Raw genomic sequence first — 20,341 nt, 5'->3', positions numbered from 1 at the left:
AATTAACTCAAGCCAAAACACGTTGAATTTATATGGTACATTGACTCACGTCAACATACATTGAATATCTTATGATACGTTGGCACTCACGCTAACACTACCCTTAAAATTTGATGTGTAAATGTCTCCTAAGCCCAACTTGCCAAGTGAGTCATGAAACAATTTTGCAGACACCACATGTGTTAAAACATCTGTGAGTTGTTGGTGTGTCCTCACGAATGGAATGTCTACTAACTAAACATCTAGCTTCTCCTTGATTTTTCATTGGTACCTAAACTTAAAATATGATACTTTAGCTAAAACATTTTTTTTTTTAAAGAAAAATAAATTGGTGTTTAAACTAAAAGATCTCTAAATATAACAAGGAGAGTTTAAGCACATAAATTAAGCTACTATTGTATGGGTATTATTTCTATTCATATGTTTACTGACAACGAAATGAATGAAAAAATAGGTGTTCCTTTAAATACCCATTCCTTCTCATATCCAAGATTAATTTGATATCTCTTATGAGAGAGCTCATAGGTCTTTATTTAGGTGAGCAAACTAGTTTGACCGAAATATAAAATAAAGCTTATATAGTAAAACCTCAAAAGTAGTACTCTATAAAGGAATAATCTTTTAAGTCAAAAAAAATTTTGACCCCAACTTGAGACAATTTATTTATGGGAATAAATTTCACATTGTAACAAGTTATAATTCTTTTTGGTTCCATATTAAGGAAACACACATTCATATAGTAGTAACGGTCAATTAGTACAAAAAATGTAACAGTACAAGTAAAAGTTTAAGATGAGTTAAAATATTTCTCTAGAGTTGTTTGAGACAATGTTGTAGTTTCTAAAGTTAATGTCACATCTTCGAGGTTGCTCGTATATATGTGCAAGAAATAAAATGCTTGGCACCCCAAGGAATCGTATATAGAAAATACAAGATTCATTAAGGATAAATAAGTAGTATTTTTTAACTACGCCTCTATTAAGTAATTGGTCCCAACTTTATGACTTTATAAAGGTTTTATTGTATTAGTGATGACCTTATATACATTATCAACTTGTTTAATTTTCTTTTTTCCATGACTAACGTATAACTAAAATCTTCTCATTGTTTTTATAGCACATGATGTTACATGCATGTATGCTAAGAATTTTGAGAAAGAATTTAACGAAGGAAAAAAAAAATTGGGCAATGGAAGTGTTGAAACTATATGAGACATATGAATGGGTGTTTTCCGAATGCATGGTTTGCTTTACTTATAAATTTTGTTTACCATACCCGTTACAACTGCATCTGTAGAAATAAGTTTTTCAAAATTAAAGTTGATCAAATCTTATCTTCGATCAACCATGTCACAAGAAAGATTGAATGAGTGTTATTTCATCAATTGAAAAAAAAAATGGTAGAAAAATTAGATTTTGTAAACTTAATTAGTACATTTGCATCTAGAAACACGGAAAATGCGAGACGTATGATATTTAAGTAATGTTTGCATATCTTTTTTTCTTATTATTAATAAATAATGATATTTGATGTAGAAATAGACTTTTTCATGTATTGAGCGAATTTGTTTTTGTACATATCAATGTGCAAAAGGTTGAGAGTCAGAGAACTCTAGGTCCTGACTTCAAAAGCTTGACTAGGGTCCCAAATTCTCAAGGGCGGCCCTGCATGTATAGCATTTTTTCTTGATCTTTTTCTTATTCTTATTAGTTTATGTTAAAGATGGTTCCATTTATGTTTAAATGAATAACATGTAAGTATGGTTTTCAGCCGTTAGATGCAGCCAAATTTGACTATGACATCATGGAAAAAGTTGAGATTTAAATTTGATCAGGAACAATGTCTCAACTTCTTATAAACTCTAGTCAGATTTCTTAACCTTCTAACTTGGGAATTCTTCGCATTTTCAATAATAATAATAATAATAATAAAGTCCATCTCTTTGACAAAAAACTTAAAAAAAAAAATAAAAATCCATCGATCACATATCTTCTGTTTACTACAATGCGATTTCTATAATTGACAACTGTAATATCCTACTAGAGAGAAAAAAAAAAAAGTTTGCTTATTATATTATTCATTTCAATTTTTTTTTCAAAACGTGACACTAATACTTGTTCACATATTGTATTTAATTTGGTTGATCGAATTTTATTTATAAGTTAATAAAAATAATAAATAAATAAATAAAAGGTTTTGGGCAGAGAAACAAAAATATATAGATATATAATACAATACAGCACAGGATTATGGGGAAAAGGGTGAGGAAGTACTTGTTGTATGTGGCAGCTTTACAGCGAGGCTAGCTGGGTCTTAGCGGGAGCCAGCTGGCGAGTGTACGGCGGCGCATACGCAGCTACCGTCGCCGTTTCCCTCTTTTCGGAACGCAGCTGTCATCGAATATGGAATTGCCAACCCCCACGCCCCACACTTTTGACGAAAAAAAAAAAAACCCCACGCCCCACGCAACAAAAAAAACCCCAGCTTTTTTATTTTAAAATTTAAAATTATTTGATTGGGGAGAGAGAGGCCAAAAGCCCAAAACCCCTCCTTACACAGCTTTTTGTTCCGGTTTTGCCCTTTTTGGTTCATGGATGGATCCATCTCGCACCTCAATTGTGCAGTGTAGTCAGTGCTGAAAATCATGAAACCCCCAACCTTTTTTTTTTTTTTTTTTGTCCAATGATTCGTTAGATACTATTATTTTGATACGACTCAAAGTATTCTATAGCGGCATCTAATGGCACACTAAGGTCTTTTTCTCATTTGGAAAAATCTTCATTGGTCATGTTGTTGAAACATACAATTAAAGTATTCTATAGCCACCTCTAATCTTCATTTTAAAGTTAAACAGTAAAAAATGTTTGCTAAAAATAAAATATCCCATTTATTTTAATAGCAACAACATCTAGAGAGCATATTTTAAAAGTGGCTTGTATATTGTTTTTTAAAGCTGTTTTAATAAAAAGATAAGTTGAGTCTTTAATGAATATTTTTAATTGATGCAATACGTTAATTAATTAAAAAATAACATTATTTATCCTTCTAAACACATTTTTTCCCTGAGTACAAAGTGACAACCACCACCTACCCTTACAAACTCTAACCTCTTACACCACCACTGCCATTACTACCACTATTGTTGCCACCACCAACATTACAACCATACCCGTCACCACTACCACCAGAATTGCCACTACCATCATTGTTGGCACCACCACCACCACCATAAACACAACCACCACCATTGCCATCACAACCACAACGGTCACCATCACTGTTGTCGCTGCCCTTTCCACCATTGTTACCTCTGCAGCCCAACCACCACACCTCTTTATTGGCACCATCACAACATTGCCTTCACCATCGTTGTTGTCGCCGTCACCCACACTATTACGTCCATTTTTACAATTATATACATTGCTATCATTTTTACATTAAAATTTACCAAACGCTTTTACATTGCTTTTCAAGCTAACACTTTTAAAATATAGTTTATTAAACGCTCAACTGCTTTATCTTGCAACTGATTCTTCTTAAAATACAACATAAGCAGTTTTTCAAAAAAGCACATCAATCCCAAATTGGCCCATAATAATACAAAAGGAATTCATGTGGAGCCAAAAAATAATCGCAAAAATCCAAAAGGCGACGCGTAGACCTTTTCTTAAGAAAGACAATATTGCTTTTATTAAATGGGCACGCTTATAATATTCCTCGCTAGGGGTGGGTTCGGTTTCATTCGGTTCGGTTCAATTTTCTTTTGATTTTTTTTGGTTCGGTTTTTTTTCAATTTGGTTTTGTTCGGTTCAGTTTCAGTACGGTTTTGGTTTTTATTTTATTTTATAAAACTTGATACTTTTTTAATATGGAACTTAGAAAAGGCTTGCATTGGTAGACTATGAACAAGTGGAAAGTGGAAGGTAGTTGTATATATACAAGATCATATAAACCAATCCTATTATATTAACAACCTTAATTGCAAAGAAAAATGATCACCATATCCATTCAAAAAGAAAACAAACAAAGAAACTCTTCCAAGTTCCAAAGCCTTCCAAAACTTTCCTCTATAACCAATAAAATATACTCCCTAATTGAACCAAGTATGCTTCTTGAAAAAGCCCTAGGTTAGTTTCAAACTTGGCAACAAAGTTTCACAAAAGAAACACCATGGGTATACATTCATAAAGTGTAAAGGGATTCGGTTTGATTCGGTTCAGTTCGGTTTCCGAACCTCCAAAACCGAAACCAAACCAATAAGGTTCAGTTCTGTTTAGTTTTTTCTTTTTCGGTTCGATTTTTTTTCGATTTTCGGTTTTTCTGTTTCGGTTCGATGTTCGATCTAGTTTTGTTCGATTTTTTGAACCCACCATTATTCCTCGCGCAGCTCAGCATCCCTAAAGGTCTAAGCAACTGACAATGACTGCTCAAAGCTCCTTTGCTCGTGGCATGGAAAAGTCAAAGGTATTAACAATAAGGTTAATTACTAAATCCTATCTGCTAGTACATTCTAATTGAAGATCACCTTTATTAAGTAAGGAATTCCTATCACTATCAATCGGAGATATTCCTATCACCATTCTAAGATATTATCTCCTAATTGATATCTTGGGAATATTATTTCCTCGCGCATCTTACAGATGACATACCTTGGCCAATAGGATGCCGTCATGTGTAGTGCAAAACCTGAACCCCATGGTTGGCAACATTCTCCTATAAATACCTCAATCTCCACTAAATTTCAGTAAGCTTTTTGCTACGCATACAAACCCTAAATAATCACTCTTTTAAAAAAAACTAACTTAAGCATCAGAAATCTATTGGGTGAATCCCCCACTTGATGAGCGTGTGAGGCTTTAGTCTTTAATGTGTTGATTGTTTTGTAAGTATATATTCGTCAAGACGGAATACAATGGATTATTGCTACCACAATTTCCACTTATGGAAAATGAGTTGCATACTTATTCCAAATACGAAGACTACGAAAGCATCACTTAGTCTTTAGTTAACCCCCAATTGGAAGTCTCATAATCTTCCAGACAAAATAAAACTAATTATTATCCCACAATCACAAATCATGACAAATTTTACCACACACGAGTATAAAATCTTGGATTTCTCTTTAACCTCCACAAAATCTTCCCCCACAAGGGTGAAAAAATCGCCGCAGATACTGGGACAAATCCGCCATTTGGACGAATTCAAGGGCAATTTTGTCATTTTGACCACTATTTAAGTACCCACCAATTCGCATTCCTACAACACTGGCTTCACAACGCCTCTCTCTCTAGCGCCTTTTCTCGAGCGGGTCACCCGCACCACTTTCCGGCCACTATCGCCGGAAATAGTGCCGGAGATCAAACTCCGACCAGTCTCCGTCGATAGACTCAAACTGTGGGAACCATCTGAACGCCTCTTTCGACCGTTGGAGGGTGTGAGAGTGACAGAGAGAGAGAGCTCTCATAAAATCACAATCAAACGCCACAAACCACATAAGCCGGACCGCGTTCATGGTGACACGGTGTCGTTTCACTAGTAGGCCAACGAGACGACGCCGTTTGGCGGTGAGATTTTGAATTGGGAACAGGGGGCGTGGATAAGTCAGGGGTATGGGGAAGGTAGCGGTGGGATTGGCGGTTGGGGTGGCGGTGGCGGCGTGTGCGGTGGCGACGATGGTGGTGGGTCGGAGGATAAGGAGCAGAAGGAAGTGGGGAAGAGTGTTTGGGGTCTTGAAGGACCTGGAGCTAAGCTGTGAAACCACAGTGGGGAGGTTGAGGCAGGTGGTGGACGCCATGGCGGTGGAGATGCACGCCGGCTTGGCCTCTGACGGTGGCTCCAAGCTCAAAATGCTGCTCACTTTTGTGGATAAACTACCCGATGGGTAATAGTTTTGAATGCTCCGCTTGATTTTCTTCTTCCATGGGGATTTTCTTTTATCTGTTTAATCAATTGGGTTTTGGTTTTCTGGTGGTTTTAGATGGTAATGTTGTGTTTGATGAAAATTTGGGTGGTTCTGTTAATCGAGTATTTTTTTTATTTTTTATTTTTATTTTCCCTAATTGGATTTTAATGGGTTTATCGTTTATGTTTTGTTGCGTTTCTTTGATTATTTGGGGCAAGAAAGTAACTTTATTTTAAAGTTTTGGTATTTAGGGATGTATTTGATTGGAGATGACATGGTTTGATGATTTATTATTTTGTTACAATTCTCTTACTGTCATGGTTCTTTTTCAATTTATCTTGTTACTGTAGTTTCGTTCCCCCCACTTTTGTATGCATTTCTATTGCTATCTGATGTGTGTCGTCGAGTAGTTCTCTCGTTTATATTTCTTAGCGAAGGTGCTATTTTGGAATTGTTGGATATTGGTCTTCTTTCTGCCTTTCGTCTCAGTTGAACTGATATTCAAGCTCTTCGATTGGTATGATTGAACTGACATTCAAGTTCTTCAATTGGGATGTTGGTTTTCTTATTTTTTAAATTTTATAGTCCTCCTTGATGTTTTGACGTTCGACACTAATTGATCAATCCAATCGGTATTGTGCTGGGCATAAGTTTGTTTCTTGAAAATTTACCAATATGACTTCGAGAATTGAAAGGGTTCTTTCTTCCATTTCCTTCTGTTCTCACGCTGATATAGTAAAAGTCTTTATGAGTGTGGTTTTAAGATTCAATGTATTGCTCATCTAGAATTATTTGACTTTTCCTTTTGTATTATCCTAAAATCTATTCCACAGTACTTTCACATTCAGTTATGTTATGTTTGGATGAAAATTTCATCTAACTTTGGACTTGATTGTTAAATACGCACTACAAGAACACTACCAACGAACTACTCAAGCGCTACAAAACACTACAAATGCAGTACAAAGACACTAAATAAAGGACTTACAAATGTCATTTCAAAGTTCCCTCTATTGTATTGCATCTAGTCATTTCCAGGTCCTTCTCGCTAACTTTTGTACTGCGTTCCTAACAATTTTAGCCTAAGTTACATGGAACTCTAAAGTCCCTCATTTAAACACACTATCATAGTTTCAACTAGGACATGATTGTGCCATTTATTGGTGATACTGTTGGCCATCAGCTTAGACATAAATATAGTTGATAAGTCATTATTTACTTAGAAATATGTACTATCCGGTTTTACGTCCATATCAATTATCCTTTTAGCTTGCCAATGATTGATGCAATGTCTTATTGTCAATAAAAGGACCCATTGCCACTGAATCTATAATTTGAAAATGTGTTTCAGTATTTGATGTTTGTAATGGTGATGATTTTGTGTACAATAATAGTGTGAAAGTCTTGCGTGACTGTTGTGATGGCTGTAGTTTGGGTGGTGTGGATAACCAAATAGAAGATTTTTTTTTTTACAAATATGGTGGGGTGGGGATGGAGCTTTTGTTGGATACAGTTTGATTTTGGACTTCTTTATATAGGCTTTGGTTTCTGTTGAGTTTCAAGATGTACTATTCTTCTTGATGATGCAAATTGGCAGGATGTTGTCATTTAATATTATGTTTAGATTAGCTTTGGTGATAGGTTTCCTGTTATCTTATTGACAGTGCTTAAAGTTTCTCTATTGCTGGACAGTTTGTTGATTCTGCATGTGCATAGTCTTTTAGTTCTTTATAAGTATTGTTTCTTGTTAAAAAAGAAAATGAAATTGATTAGTTTTATTTTTTATCATTTGGGTCAGGAGCGAAAAAGGAACTTATTATGCACTAGATCTTGGTGGTACTAACTTAAGGGTCTTGCGGGTTAAGCTTGGAGGTACAAGGTCCTCTACCTTGGAACATGATGTATATCGACAAGCTATTCCTCAAAATTTGATGACTGGGACAGGCGAGGTAACTGAATTTGTACATTCAGATATCTATAACTGCTTAGCAAATACTTGACAACTCTCAACGTTCTACTGTCAGTGTCATTAAGCTGATATATCTCAATTGCCTGCAGGTTCTATTTGATTTTATTGCTTCATCAGTAAAGGAGTTTGTTGAAAGAGAAACAGACGATTCTAAGCTTTCGCTGGACAGAAGAAGGGAGCTTGGATTTACGTTCTCTTTTCCAGTGAAACAAACCTCTGTTTCATCAGGCACTTTATTAAAATGGACAAAAGGGTTTGCGATTGAAGACATGGTTAGTTGCATGGTGTCCAGTATATTGTACTTCAACAAAACTCAACTATTATAGAGAACTTTGCGAAGGCAAGAGCATAGTTGCTTGAAAAAATATCTTATTGCTGATGCATAACAAGTCTTACGTGGATCACTATTTTAATCAGTTTGAGGTTCATTTTTAAGGTTGAGTTTTGATTTGTGCATGATCCAGAAAGCTGATTCCACGTGGTCCAAACCAAATACCAAAAAAGAAAAAAAAACCAAATAATCATCCTGATTTTGTTTAATTGTATCAACTAAGACATGTCGTAAAAAGGATTTGATGATTTTGCAATTTTCTTAATAAGTTGTTTTTTAGTAAAGTACATGTGCAGGAGCTTCCCCCCTTCTCACCTGATATATGCGTGCTTTAAAATGTTTTGTTAGATTGGAAAAGAGGTTGCAGGATGCTTGGAGAAAGCAATGACCAAGAAGGGTCTAAATATGAGGGTGGCAGCACTTGTAAGATTGCTGTTTCTCATCTTTAAGTAATTTTACTTTTTGTAAATTCCTACTAGATTAAATTTGTGCTAACATGGGGTTTGTTTTAAGTGGAAAAAATGTTCTAGAAATTTTATCTTTTAAATAGAAAATATTGTTTTAAGGGGAAAATTCTTAATATTGTCTCTGCTACATATACTGCAGTCCCTAAATCACATCGGAGGCTAGTTGATCACTGTAATAAATTCACTATATGTTTGGTGGTATTATTGTATTGCCTATACGTCTTTTATTGAATTGAAAATTATGCCTGGACTCTTGAATTTCTTTTGTATAGACGACTCTTCTTTGGAAAAGCAATTCATTGAACGAAAACTATTAAGTGGTTTTTATAAAAGGAAAGGGTAACGGCTTCTGATGTGGAACCCTAAATTCAGTATTTTGCATTGTAATTTGTGAACATAAAAATATCCTTGTATTTTATCAGTTATGTAACTTTTGCGGGCAGTGCCCCTGTACAATTATTTGTGTGATTCTGATTACTGCTTTGGATGTAAAATCTGTAAACATAGTTCTTCTTTTCCTTTAACCAGGTCAATGACTCTCTGGGAACATTATCACTTGGACATTATCACGACACAGACACTGTTGCTGCAGTAATAATTGGAACCGGCACTAATGCCTGTTATTTGGAAAGGACAGATGCTATAATTAAGTCTCAAGGACTACTTACAGCATCTGGAGGCATGGTATCTATTATCTTGTATCCCTTCTTATATACATGCATATGTTTATATAATTTATTCGTTTACCTTGATGAGATGGTGCTTTTTTTAACCATCTGTTCACATGAAATCGTTGTTTTGAAATAATATTTAATTGTTCTTTATTAGGTTGTCAATATGGAATGGGGAAATTTTTGGTCTTCTCATTTACCAAGAACTGTGTATGATACTGAATTAGATGCTGATAGCCCTAATCCAAATGATCAGGTAAGATTCATTTTATTACTCGTTTTATTATTGATTTTGCAGTTGTTGAATCAAATATGATGTTTTAGAATCTCATTTAGTCAAAGAACTTTTCAACAGGGTTTTGAAAAATTGATATCGGGAATGTACCTGGGCGATGTTGTTAGGAGAGTGATTGTCAGAATGTCACAGGAGTCAGATATTTTTGAGCCTATATCTTCCAAGTTATCTATGCCATTCATTTTGAGGTATTCTCTCTCTGCTCCATTTGCTGATACAGTTTGGTTTTATTGGCTGAATTGCAAAATGCCATTAGAATAATTAGTTAATATTGATATGATCATTGTTCTAAAATCCCCGCCTAGGCGCTTAGCGGTTGGTCACCGCCACAATTAGCCCCTAGGCGCTTAAAGAAAAATAAGAAAGGGCGCCTAGACCTGCCTAGACGCCAGCCTAGCTTGCCTAAACCCGCCTAGATTGCCTAGGTTGTGACTCTCACTTAGACAAAAAATAGATAACTTCCATTTTACATTTTAGTTTTTTTCAATAAATTCTAAGAGACTTGTTGGATACTTGGATGAACGCATTATATATGCTTGTTCTCCGTATTTTCAATTTGTTCCAGTACTTTATAATTTATGTCATTCTATTTTGCAATTTATGTATTCCAATACAATTATATTTTTCTCTAGTATAAGTAGGCATATTTTTATATGTTTATGTTATATACAACTTTTTCTGAGAACATTAGAAAAATTTGATTGTGGCAAGTTTCGGTAATGTTATCATGCATTGAAGGCTTAATGTGAAAATACCATGCAATATCAATTAATGTGATTTCTCCATCTTCACAAAAGCATTTAAAATTGAACTTATATTATGCTCAGGACGAATCAAGCTTGTAATGTTGTTTGTAAACGATAGATGTCTGAAGTGAAGTGATGAGAAATTAGAGATGTATTGCAAGATAGTTTATCCCCTGTTATATGTAACAAACTCCCTATTGGTAATTGTTGTGGATCTCTTCTGCATGTTTCCCAAGCTCCGTTACATATTGTAAGCATCTGTGGCATTAGGGCATTTCCCACAATTTGCTCCTGGGTAAAATGTTGGAAAATTCTATTATACAACCGGAGTCAATTGTCTTCTTTTAAAAAAATACTATTCTTCGGTGTATATTTTCCAGGACACCGTTGATTGCTGCAATGCACGAGGATGACTCTCCAGACTTGGAAAAAGTAGGAAGCATTTTAAGAGAGAACCTGGAGGTAGACGAGACACAATCTATTCATATTGATTCTTTGTCCATCAAGAATTTCTAGTTTCTAACAGAATATTGTTTGGTGATCTGGCCATTTCAGATTCCGGATGCCCCTCTGAAGGTCCGAAGGCTCATAGTCAAGGTGTGTGACGTTGTGACCCGCAGGGCTGCTCGATTGGCAGCTGCTGGTATTGTGGGGATCTTAAAGAAGATTGGCCGGGATGGGAGTGGTGGAATCACAGGCGGAAGAAGTAGAAGCGATCACAAAATGAGTAGAACGGTTGTGGCAATGGAGGGGGGTTTGTATACAGGCTATACAATGTTTAGAGAGTACTTACATGAAGCGTTGACGGAAATATTAGGCGAAGATATTGCGAAACATGTCGTACTCAAGGTCACGGAGGACGGATCGGCCATGGGAGCAGCTCTGCTGGCTGCTGCACATTCATCCGACCCAGTGGATAACGTACAGTTGCTATGATTACATACATATATATATATATACGTATACCCGCCTGCAATTGTAGATTTCATTTTCCATAGGTGATATCTGTTTGTGTAAAAGGAAAGTTTGTCCATATTTTCCTTATTTTAATTTTTTTTTGTAAATGCGTATGCTTATGCTGCCAATGGAAAATGGAAATCAATGTAATTCTTTGAAATGGCAGGACTAATGCAAGTGTTGCGTATTTTTGTTTGTGAACAAATTCAACGCAAAAACTAGTTTGGATGACAGACTTTCGGAAAATTCTAAGAATTTTAAACTGGGTCGTTAAAAAGCGCTACAAGAAAATTACCGAAGAATTACTCAAACACTACGAAGCTAATACGTAAACGCTACAAATCCAACGAAGTATAAATAAAAAATGTCTGGACTTGTTGCACCTTCTATATGAGAGCATGCAAACCCCAAAACCCCATTCCATAAAACGTAATGATGACACCGGCTGCAGAGAAACCGTTGAAGAATAAGATTCCGGTGAAGGAAGCATGGCGACAAAACCCGTCAAGCCCTCCACCACCGCCAAAGCTGGTGCTCGGACGACCCCACTCCACCACCACCATCACCAACCCTCAAACCTCAAGCTCATCTTTAACCTTCTAGACAGTCGAATCCTGTTGCAAAGATAAGCATGGTGACGCAGCCTTCTACACAGCAGCGTACTGACTCCGTCGGATCCACCCCAACCCCCCTCCGTTCCAAGCTCCTCCCACTGACAACTCCTGGGCAATTTAGACAATATTCTCGAGACCCTCAGCGGCATTTGCCTTCTCGAACTCAAGAGAGGAAGCTGCCAAAACAACCACAAGGCGGTTGTGGAGTATCATCACTTGTTACACGAGCAGATTTCCGACATTTTTGCGCGCTGCCTCAAGTCTGATGCTTACAACTTGGAGAACCACTTCAATAGCTTGAACAATGATGATCCCAACATACAAGAACACTTTCAGTTGGAGATAACTGATGCTACCGATTATTTCCATTCCATGGGCGGCTCGATGGACCGTGCAACTTTGGTGTGTGAAAGCATTGCAAGGAAGATTTTCCCGCGAGAATTGTACCTAGGGCTCGAGATCCAACAGTGGCCTTCAAATGTGCTCATAGAACTGACATTGAGGCCAATTGAGCGAGAGCCCTGCTCCTGCTTAGCTGAGAAGTATTTGAAGGACTTGAAAGCCTCGGGTGGCAACTCCTCAACTCCAAGATGATATATCCGCTGGTGCCCTGCTCACACGATATCACGCACTACGTGACAGATTATGACTTGCGTCAAGTGGCTGAGCTTCAGTGGCAGGCAGTGGTTGACCACATGTATTTGAAGCAGGGGAAATTAAAAAACTACCTGGCTGTGTATGACAGGCAATCTTGACTGACCAAGCCAATGATGTGGCTTTGGCTTTGGCTTTGACAGTGTTGGTGTTCGATCTGGGCGGGGCACCATGGAAAAGAAAGGCCTTCACTTTTGGTCGAAACCCTCGGCTGTTTACCATACAAGACCGCCTTTGTGAGGAGAATGGACGAAATGGTTGATGTGACGTGTAGGCTGATTTGAAGCTCGAGCGATGATCAAAAGGGTGTTTGTGTCTCCTACGCCCTAAAGCCATCTCTGCCAAATAGTATCAAGATCTTGTTGTCTCCTACTGCCTTTAATTTTCCTACCATTAAACCTCTTCAGCATTCAACTCGCTGCTGGGAAGCTGAATAACTGCTGGCGAGAAGACAGAATACATCCCAGCTTCTTCATGGGAAAACCGGCAGACATTGTCAAGCAAAGATTACCGATCAAAGGGGTCGGTGGAGATTTACAATCGAAACGACCTCTTCTCTTGGTGATGTATTGTTTTCCAGCAACTGGAGAAAGATTGTTAAAGATTAGTCCTGTGCTTCGTGGACTACCAACGAAGCTGGTTAATTTGATGGAGAATGGTGATTTACAACAGCAAAACAAAAACTTGTTAAAATGATTAACTTGTTATTTTGAATGTTTTCAAAGAGGAGAAAGAACATGATTCGTAAACGAAATAACAGATTGAGTTATGCAAACATCAGGTTATATATCATTTGAAGCTACCACGGAGAGTTAAAACTAAGACAATTTGTATGAGGAAAATTGAACAAATTCCCAGGCTCTGTGGCCTTCTTTGAGCATAATAAATCTTCGTCCTAAATAAGTAAACGAAGAACTGCAACGGGCCTCCTAGGATGAATCTGTTACGTCCTTTTTGTAATTCAGGATCACCTAGTGTACAAGTTTGGCCTTACGATTCTCACCTTTTGCACAACGAATACATGTCACTGCCAAGCAACTGCCCCGACAGCCATTTGTGCCAATCCTGACCTTGCTATGACTCGGGGCTTCTCAGTTACAGATTTGCTGACTTGTTGATGACTCCCACATCTGCTTACATTTTATCCTCGAGTTACTGCCGCTGTAGGCTACTGCATTTTTGCTGCAAGTTATTATTTTCCCTTATGTGGTGACTTGCAACAAGACAATTTAATTTTATACGCATTCATAGTTATACAAGATCCAGTATCTATCGACACCATAAGCATGTCTAATTGAAAAATAATAATTAAGGCCATGCAAAATGCATGATTTTTCCATGCCTTTTGTTTTTTTGAACAAAATGAAGTTTTACTCAAATAACTCCCCTGACCTACAAATCCCAATCACAAAAAATCACTTGAACCAAACATTCATACAATAAAACAAAATAAATTGCCCGGAAAGTAGGATTACTCAAAAGAACTTTCTGGCTAGATTTCTAGATATGAGTTTATCCCAAGATAACCTAGTGATCTGTTTACCTTGACCAGTAATTTGTTTATCCAGTTTTAAATCTTAGTCAGGGATATGCTTAAGAAATGTTTTTATTTGATTTCAAATTTTCCCATCTAAAATAAAATGATATTAAGTGTTGGTAAATTATAAAACAACGGCAAAGATTTTGTCTCTTATACACCAATTAGGCAGTAAATTACTTGATAAAATAACAAAAGCAACCCACAATCAAAAGAGTAAGACACTGAGACAAATTTAAAACCACAAACCCATTCAAGGTCATTTCTTTGCCTCCATTTCCTTAGCAACCAAAGACAAAATAACAGAACACCAAACAAAGACAACGGAGCTGAATTTAATGAAACAATAGACTTGGTTTTACCTTTAACATACTTATGGTGCACAAGATACTGATGAAGCCTCAAAGAATTTTAAGATATTTAAACTTTTTGGATATTGCTTTAATACTTTCTCGTGAACCAAGTGGTAACCTTCAAGCTATACCCTGCAAAGCAAATCTACGGATCAGAATGTTTAGCTCCAAGTGTATATATATTATACATACATACATGTGCATGTGTGTGCCTGCACGTGTGTACTAGCAGGCTCTAGTCCAAACTCAAGATTGTTCACAAGGAAATGTGCCAGATAAGATGTGTATGAATGGGAAAAAGAAAAGTGTGTAGATGGGTATATCTACTTCAGAAACAGATAAAATTTACACCCCGAATGAATTAGCCATATGTGCATGGATTTGTGTTGGGGAACGCATCAATAAATGATAGGATATCGAACAAAATGAATCTGAGATTTTAGATACAAACTTACCTTATGATCTTCACAAATGCTTGTAAACTTTGTGGAAGCACTGAAGCTACAATCAGCTTACGGAATATCCTTAATTAGGATCAGTGCTGAAGCTACAGAGCACAACATCATAACCTTAGTTTCTAAGGCTTGTTGTGTGACAAAAACATCCAATTATTATTCTGGTACAAGTGATATTGGTGGAGGGAGGGGATTCAATCAGAATATCTCAGGTGCAGGGGGTCAACGCTCTAACCCACTTGAGCTACAAGCCCCTTGCGACATCCAATTCTTTTTAAAAAACAACATAGAGGATCAGTATCATGTCCCATTAAGTCCCTCAGTCAACATTCTATTTGTCTCAGGATGAAGCTGGCAACCCATTTTCTCCATGACTGTTAGCAGCTCTGATCCTCTATTTAAATGGCCCCTCTTAATCAAACCATCAAGTAGAAGTTTCCAAGCTACTTCATCATAGTTATACCCACAGCGAAGCATGTGACAAAAAACTTCCTTAGCCTTCTCGTCATTCTCTTCATCAAAAAGGCCACATACAAGCAACTTGCACGACTCCAATGCTGGTAAATAACCATGCTCAATCATAGTATGCACTAGAATTGCTGCCTCTCCATACACATGCATCTCACAACAACAATTAACAAGAGAATTATAAATATCTTCGTTGGGAGAAATACCCATATCTCTCATATGATCATATAACCTCTGGGCCACTTCCAAGTTTCTCTCTTTGCAAAGTCTTACTATAAGCTCGCCATAGGTGTTCATATTGGGAGCACAACCATGTCCAACCATCTTCTCAAATAGCTCCAAAGCAATTTCAAAATCCATGGTCTTCCATATATCAGTGATATTTCCAGAGACATTCAACATTATATCAAGACCCACTGCTTTGCTGTTTGTCATGACCAACTTCTGATTTGAGAGATGTTTGATTAGAAAGGAATAGGTACGATGACAAGGCTCACAACCAGAATCAAACATGCGCTTAAGAACATCAAACGCACAATCAATTAATCCCATACGGACATATCCATCAATTAAAAATGTGTAAGTCAACGAATCTGCAGAAATTCCTTCTCCATTCATCTTATTCATCAGCTTCTCCGCTTCATTTATATTCCCTAACGTGCAATATGCCTGAATTAATGTGTTGTAAGTAATTAGAGTAGGCTTGTTACCGACAGAGACCATTTTATTGAGAAGCTGATGAGCACGATCAAAGTCACCTTCTTTCAGAACATGATTAATTAAAATATTATAATGAGGGACTGTAGGCTTCACACCTATACTTAACATCTTTTCCATGACTGAGGATGCTTCTATCATTTTTTTCTCTTTGAATAGCCCATGTATCAAGGCATTGATAGCATATGAATTTGGCAAACAATCCTCAGCAAGCATAGTATCAAATAGAGAAAGGGCATCATCGATTTTCCCAATCTTACAGTAACCATCAATTAAAGCAGTAAACATCTCTGTACTTGACTTGATGCCATTCTTCTTGAGAGTATCAAACATGGTTTGAGCTTCCTGTAATCTCTTCCACTTACAGAGACCGTCGATGAAAATACAGTAAGTAATCTGGTCAGGAGCCAGACCACTATGAGTCATCAAATTAAGCAACCTATAAGCACTATCGAAATGACCTCCTTTACACTGGCCACGGAGTAATGAGTTATATGTAACCAAGTTTGGTGAGAGCTTCCGTTCAAGCATTTTGTTAAGCAGTGCCATTGCCTGGTGCACATTATTCCTTTTACACAACCCGTCAATCAATACACTGAATGTGTGAACATCTGGACAACAAACATTTGATTCCATCAAAGCCAAAATCTCAAGTGCAGCCTCAACTGTTCCCTCCTTGCAATACCCATTTATTAATGCATTGTATGTGACGACATTAGGACTCAATCCTTTCTCCAGCATCTGATTTAGCACCTTTCTAGCATAATCAAGCTTATTTTCCTTACACATGCTATCAATGAGCACACAATAAGTATATACATTAGGTTCACAACCCTTCTCTATCATCTCTTTAAATAGATTAATTGCTTCTAGTTTCCTTCTTGATCCACACAATGCATGAATAAGAACTGTATATGTTCTCACATTAGGAAAACAATTATCGCCCCCCTGCCCCAAGTGAGAGAACAACTTGAGTGCCTCATCAATGCGATGAGCCTCACAAAACCCCCGAATTAAATAATTATACGAAACCACGTCTCTTGGACAGCCCTTATCCGGCATTACCTCAAAAATCTTAAAAGCATTATCCACATCCTTGTTCCTACAATGCCCCATTATCAATGAACTGTATGTAAAACTAGTGGGGCTAAAACCTGCCTGCACTATCTTACTGACATACAAATTGGCCCCGGCCACATTTCCCAATTTACAATAAGCAACCACCATGGTATTCAACGTAACTATATCCGGCGGAATCTTGTCGGCCAACATTTCCAAATACACAGTTTTCACATCATCAATTAGTAAAAACTTAGACACAGATATTAGGAGCCAGTTGTAGGACCTGAGAGTGAGCTTGAACTCGACGAAACCAGAACCGCCGTTGTTCATCCGGCGCAACAGGTCGAGCACAAAGCGGGCGTCCTCAGGCGAATCGCAGGCCTTGAGCATCGAAATCCGGATCTTCTCGGCAGCATCGAGCCAGCAATTGGGAAGCAGAATGTTGAGGAGCAAAGAGGAATGGGAGTGGACGGTGTGCTTGTATCGGGGGATTCCGGCGATCCAGCGGAAGAAGGAGAGGGCAATTTGGGGGTGGAGGTTACGGGCGAAGAGGGAAGAGACATGGGAAGGGGATATGGAGGGGATTAGGTTTCTGAGGGAAGGGTGTTTCTGCCAATTCCGGTGAGAGAGGACGGCGAAGAGCTCGGAAGAGATATCGGGCGGCGGTGTTGCGGTGGCAAGGGAAGACAAGGGTTTGAGGAGGAGGAGGAGGGTTTGGCGCGTGGTGATCACCGCCGTCAGTTCTCTTCTCATCATAATATTCGTGAGTTTTCCACTAGTAGCTTCCGCTGTATGAAGTTTCCGCTATATTAAGCTTTGTACCAGCATCCTCAGCGAATTGGGTCCTCAGTATCTTTGATTTCTATTTTTACTTTATTCTTTAAAATTTATAAGAGTGTTAGACGAGATGTCGAAAGATAAATGTAAAATATTAATTTGTTAGCTCACATCACAATGTCAGATTTTTCTTTCTTCTAACTCATATATATTTTTGTTATAAATAACATTAATTGGACTCATTCTTAAAAAGAAATCAATTAAAATAATTTTTCATGATTAATTGGTGCATTAATGAAACACATACAAATAATTAAAGAATTAATTAACATCACCTTTTTTATATGTCAAATTTGACAGCAAAAGACTCATATGTCAAACCACGTAAAATTGATTTATCGGTCAGAGTTTCTTTCTACCTTCAAATTTGATCACGTGATATTTCACTTAGTATATGACATATCCACCGGGGATGGTCTAAGTTATCATTTTGCTCCCTAAAATTTGATTTTAATTCTATTTTGCATCCTAAAATTCAAAAGTCACCTCACTGCTTTACTTCTTAGAACTCGATTTTGATCGCACTGTAACTCCTGAAGCGCAAATCATTTTACATCTTGAAGCTCAGTATTCACTCCAGACAATACAAATGTATCATAATTAGGACCCACTTATGACTGACGTGACTCAAATCTACCTCACATATCCAATCATATAACACCATGTGGATTGAAAAAAAAATAAAAAATTAATTTCCAGACCTTATATAACATATTAAAAAGAAAAGAGAAGTAAAAAAAATAATAAAAACAATTCATGGACTTCATCTAACCAACTCTTGTGTCTACCCTATCTCTCTCTAATAGTTGTCCATACATTCATTCCTTCTCCCTCCATCGCCATCCATCTTGTCATTAGTTCTATTGATTTCATTATTTCTTATGCACGTAATGGAGGTGGCTAGTGAAGGGAGAAGATAGTTCTTTTACCATTTATTTATTTCAGAGAGAAATTTGGTATATTATCAATTATAAACTTTGAATGGATGCACCTATTCTAAGAAATAGAAACAAAAGCAATGTAAAACGAATTTTGAGTTTCAAGGAGTAAAGTGACAAATTTTGAGTTTCATGGAGCAAAATGGGATCAAAATCGAGTTACAGGGAATAAAGTGGCGACTTTTGAGCTTCAGGCGCAAAATTGGATCAAACTCGAGTTCCAGTGAGTAAGTGTCGAGTTTTGAGCTTCAGGAAGCAATGTGGGATCCAAATCAAGTTCTAATGACTAAAATGATGACTTTTGAGTTTCAGATGGCAAAATAGGATTGAAATCGAGCTCCATAGAACATAGCTAAGGTAAGCCAAGTTCTAAAATATGGTTGTTAAAATAGTCATGTTTGAATGAAAATTAGAGATTTGCTAGTGAGACTCGCCAAAAAAGTGATTATGTCAAGACTTGCTGCTAGCCATGCAGCTTTTTAACCCCTTACTGAATTTTAGCTAGGGTCCATGTCTTAAACAAAACAAAAAAGTACAAATTGTTCATTAATTTTACAATGAGAATTCAAATGGCAATAGACATTTTCCCTCTAATGTCTCATCAAATTTAAATTCCTATTTCATCCTCACATTACATATCTCTCATTAGTCGTGCTCCCCTTTTTATTTATTTTTTATTTTTTTGGTCAAAGATATTCATTGAAAAAGGAGATGGAGCTCCAAAAGGACAATAAACGACCCAAATAGCACACGACTGAGGCCAGCAACGACAAAAGAAAAATATAGCATACCATAGACAGGGAGAGCTAAAACATGACTTGAAGCGAAGCTTTAGTCACCCTCTTTGACCATGCCAGCCCCGAGCCGAGTGAGGATAGGGGAGGCTGTCGATAGATAGAATATGAACTAGAGTGGATCGGGGTTTGGTTACCCAGACATCTGGAAACATCCCTCTTTTACAGTGTGATGCAACCCAATCAACTGCAGAGTTTGCTTGGCGAGGTATCCATGACCACTTTAGGAATTGAAACTTGTGACTTAAATTTCGAATCTGGTTAATGATAGGAAAAATAGCCTAATGAGAGAGTTTTTTGGAACCATTAATACTCTAAACACGTTCCGCCGAATTAGATTCGAAAAAAAAAAAACTCTAGAAACGTGATTTTGAACAGCCAAATCCATAGCCAGAAGGGCTCTCTTAACCTTGGCTTCCAAAGAGGAGGTTGCAATACCTATAATTCCATAACCAGATATTAAAGCCCCTATCTCATTTCTAGCCACCACTCTTAGACTCATGAAAAATGAAGCTTTAGACCACGAAGTATCACAGTTGACTTTCACGAAAGCATCACAGTTGACTTTCACAAA

The 20,341-nt window shown here is 37.2% G+C and overlaps 2 protein-coding genes across 4 annotated transcripts; one reads left to right on the top strand and one right to left on the bottom strand.

Moving 5' to 3' along the window:
- Window positions 1-5,274: 5,274 nt before the first annotated feature.
- LOC137715033 (hexokinase-3-like) lies at window positions 5,275-11,493 on the top strand. The gene is made up of 9 exons (XM_068454245.1): window positions 5,275-5,881; window positions 7,701-7,851; window positions 7,961-8,143; window positions 8,551-8,625; window positions 9,198-9,353; window positions 9,498-9,596; window positions 9,696-9,823; window positions 10,762-10,843; window positions 10,937-11,493. Exons 1-9 carry the CDS (start codon window positions 5,610-5,612, stop codon window positions 11,315-11,317), a joined length of 1,527 nt encoding a protein of 508 aa, XP_068310346.1. The 5' UTR covers window positions 5,275-5,609; the 3' UTR covers window positions 11,318-11,493.
- A 92-nt stretch (window positions 11,494-11,585) lies between these two features.
- LOC137715032 (pentatricopeptide repeat-containing protein At5g65560-like) lies at window positions 11,586-18,018 on the bottom strand. Of its 3 annotated transcripts, XM_068454243.1 has the most exons (4): window positions 14,952-18,018; window positions 14,506-14,628; window positions 13,610-13,777; window positions 11,586-13,189 (listed from the first exon to the last, which is right to left on the bottom strand). In XM_068454243.1, the coding sequence occupies exon 1, from the start codon at window positions 17,952-17,954 to the stop codon at window positions 15,252-15,254; it is 2,703 nt and encodes a 900-aa protein (XP_068310344.1). In that variant the 5' UTR covers window positions 17,955-18,018; the 3' UTR covers window positions 11,586-13,189; window positions 13,610-13,777; window positions 14,506-14,628; window positions 14,952-15,251. The 3 variants fall into 3 exon arrangements, with proteins under 3 accessions (XP_068310344.1, XP_068310345.1, XP_068310343.1); XM_068454244.1 differs by lacking the exon at window positions 11,586-13,189 and having other exon boundaries at window positions 13,217-13,788; XM_068454242.1 differs by lacking the exon at window positions 11,586-13,189 and having other exon boundaries at window positions 13,217-13,777.
- Between the last annotated feature and the right edge of the window lie 2,323 nt (window positions 18,019-20,341).

The sequence above is a fragment of the Pyrus communis genome, chromosome 14 (assembly GCF_963583255.1).
Source record: "Pyrus communis chromosome 14, drPyrComm1.1, whole genome shotgun sequence".
In the NCBI taxonomy this organism is placed as follows: Eukaryota; Viridiplantae; Streptophyta; class Magnoliopsida; order Rosales; family Rosaceae; genus Pyrus; species Pyrus communis.
The sequence above is the reverse complement of the archived record's forward strand: the minus strand, read 5'-3'. Positions and strand labels throughout refer to the sequence as shown.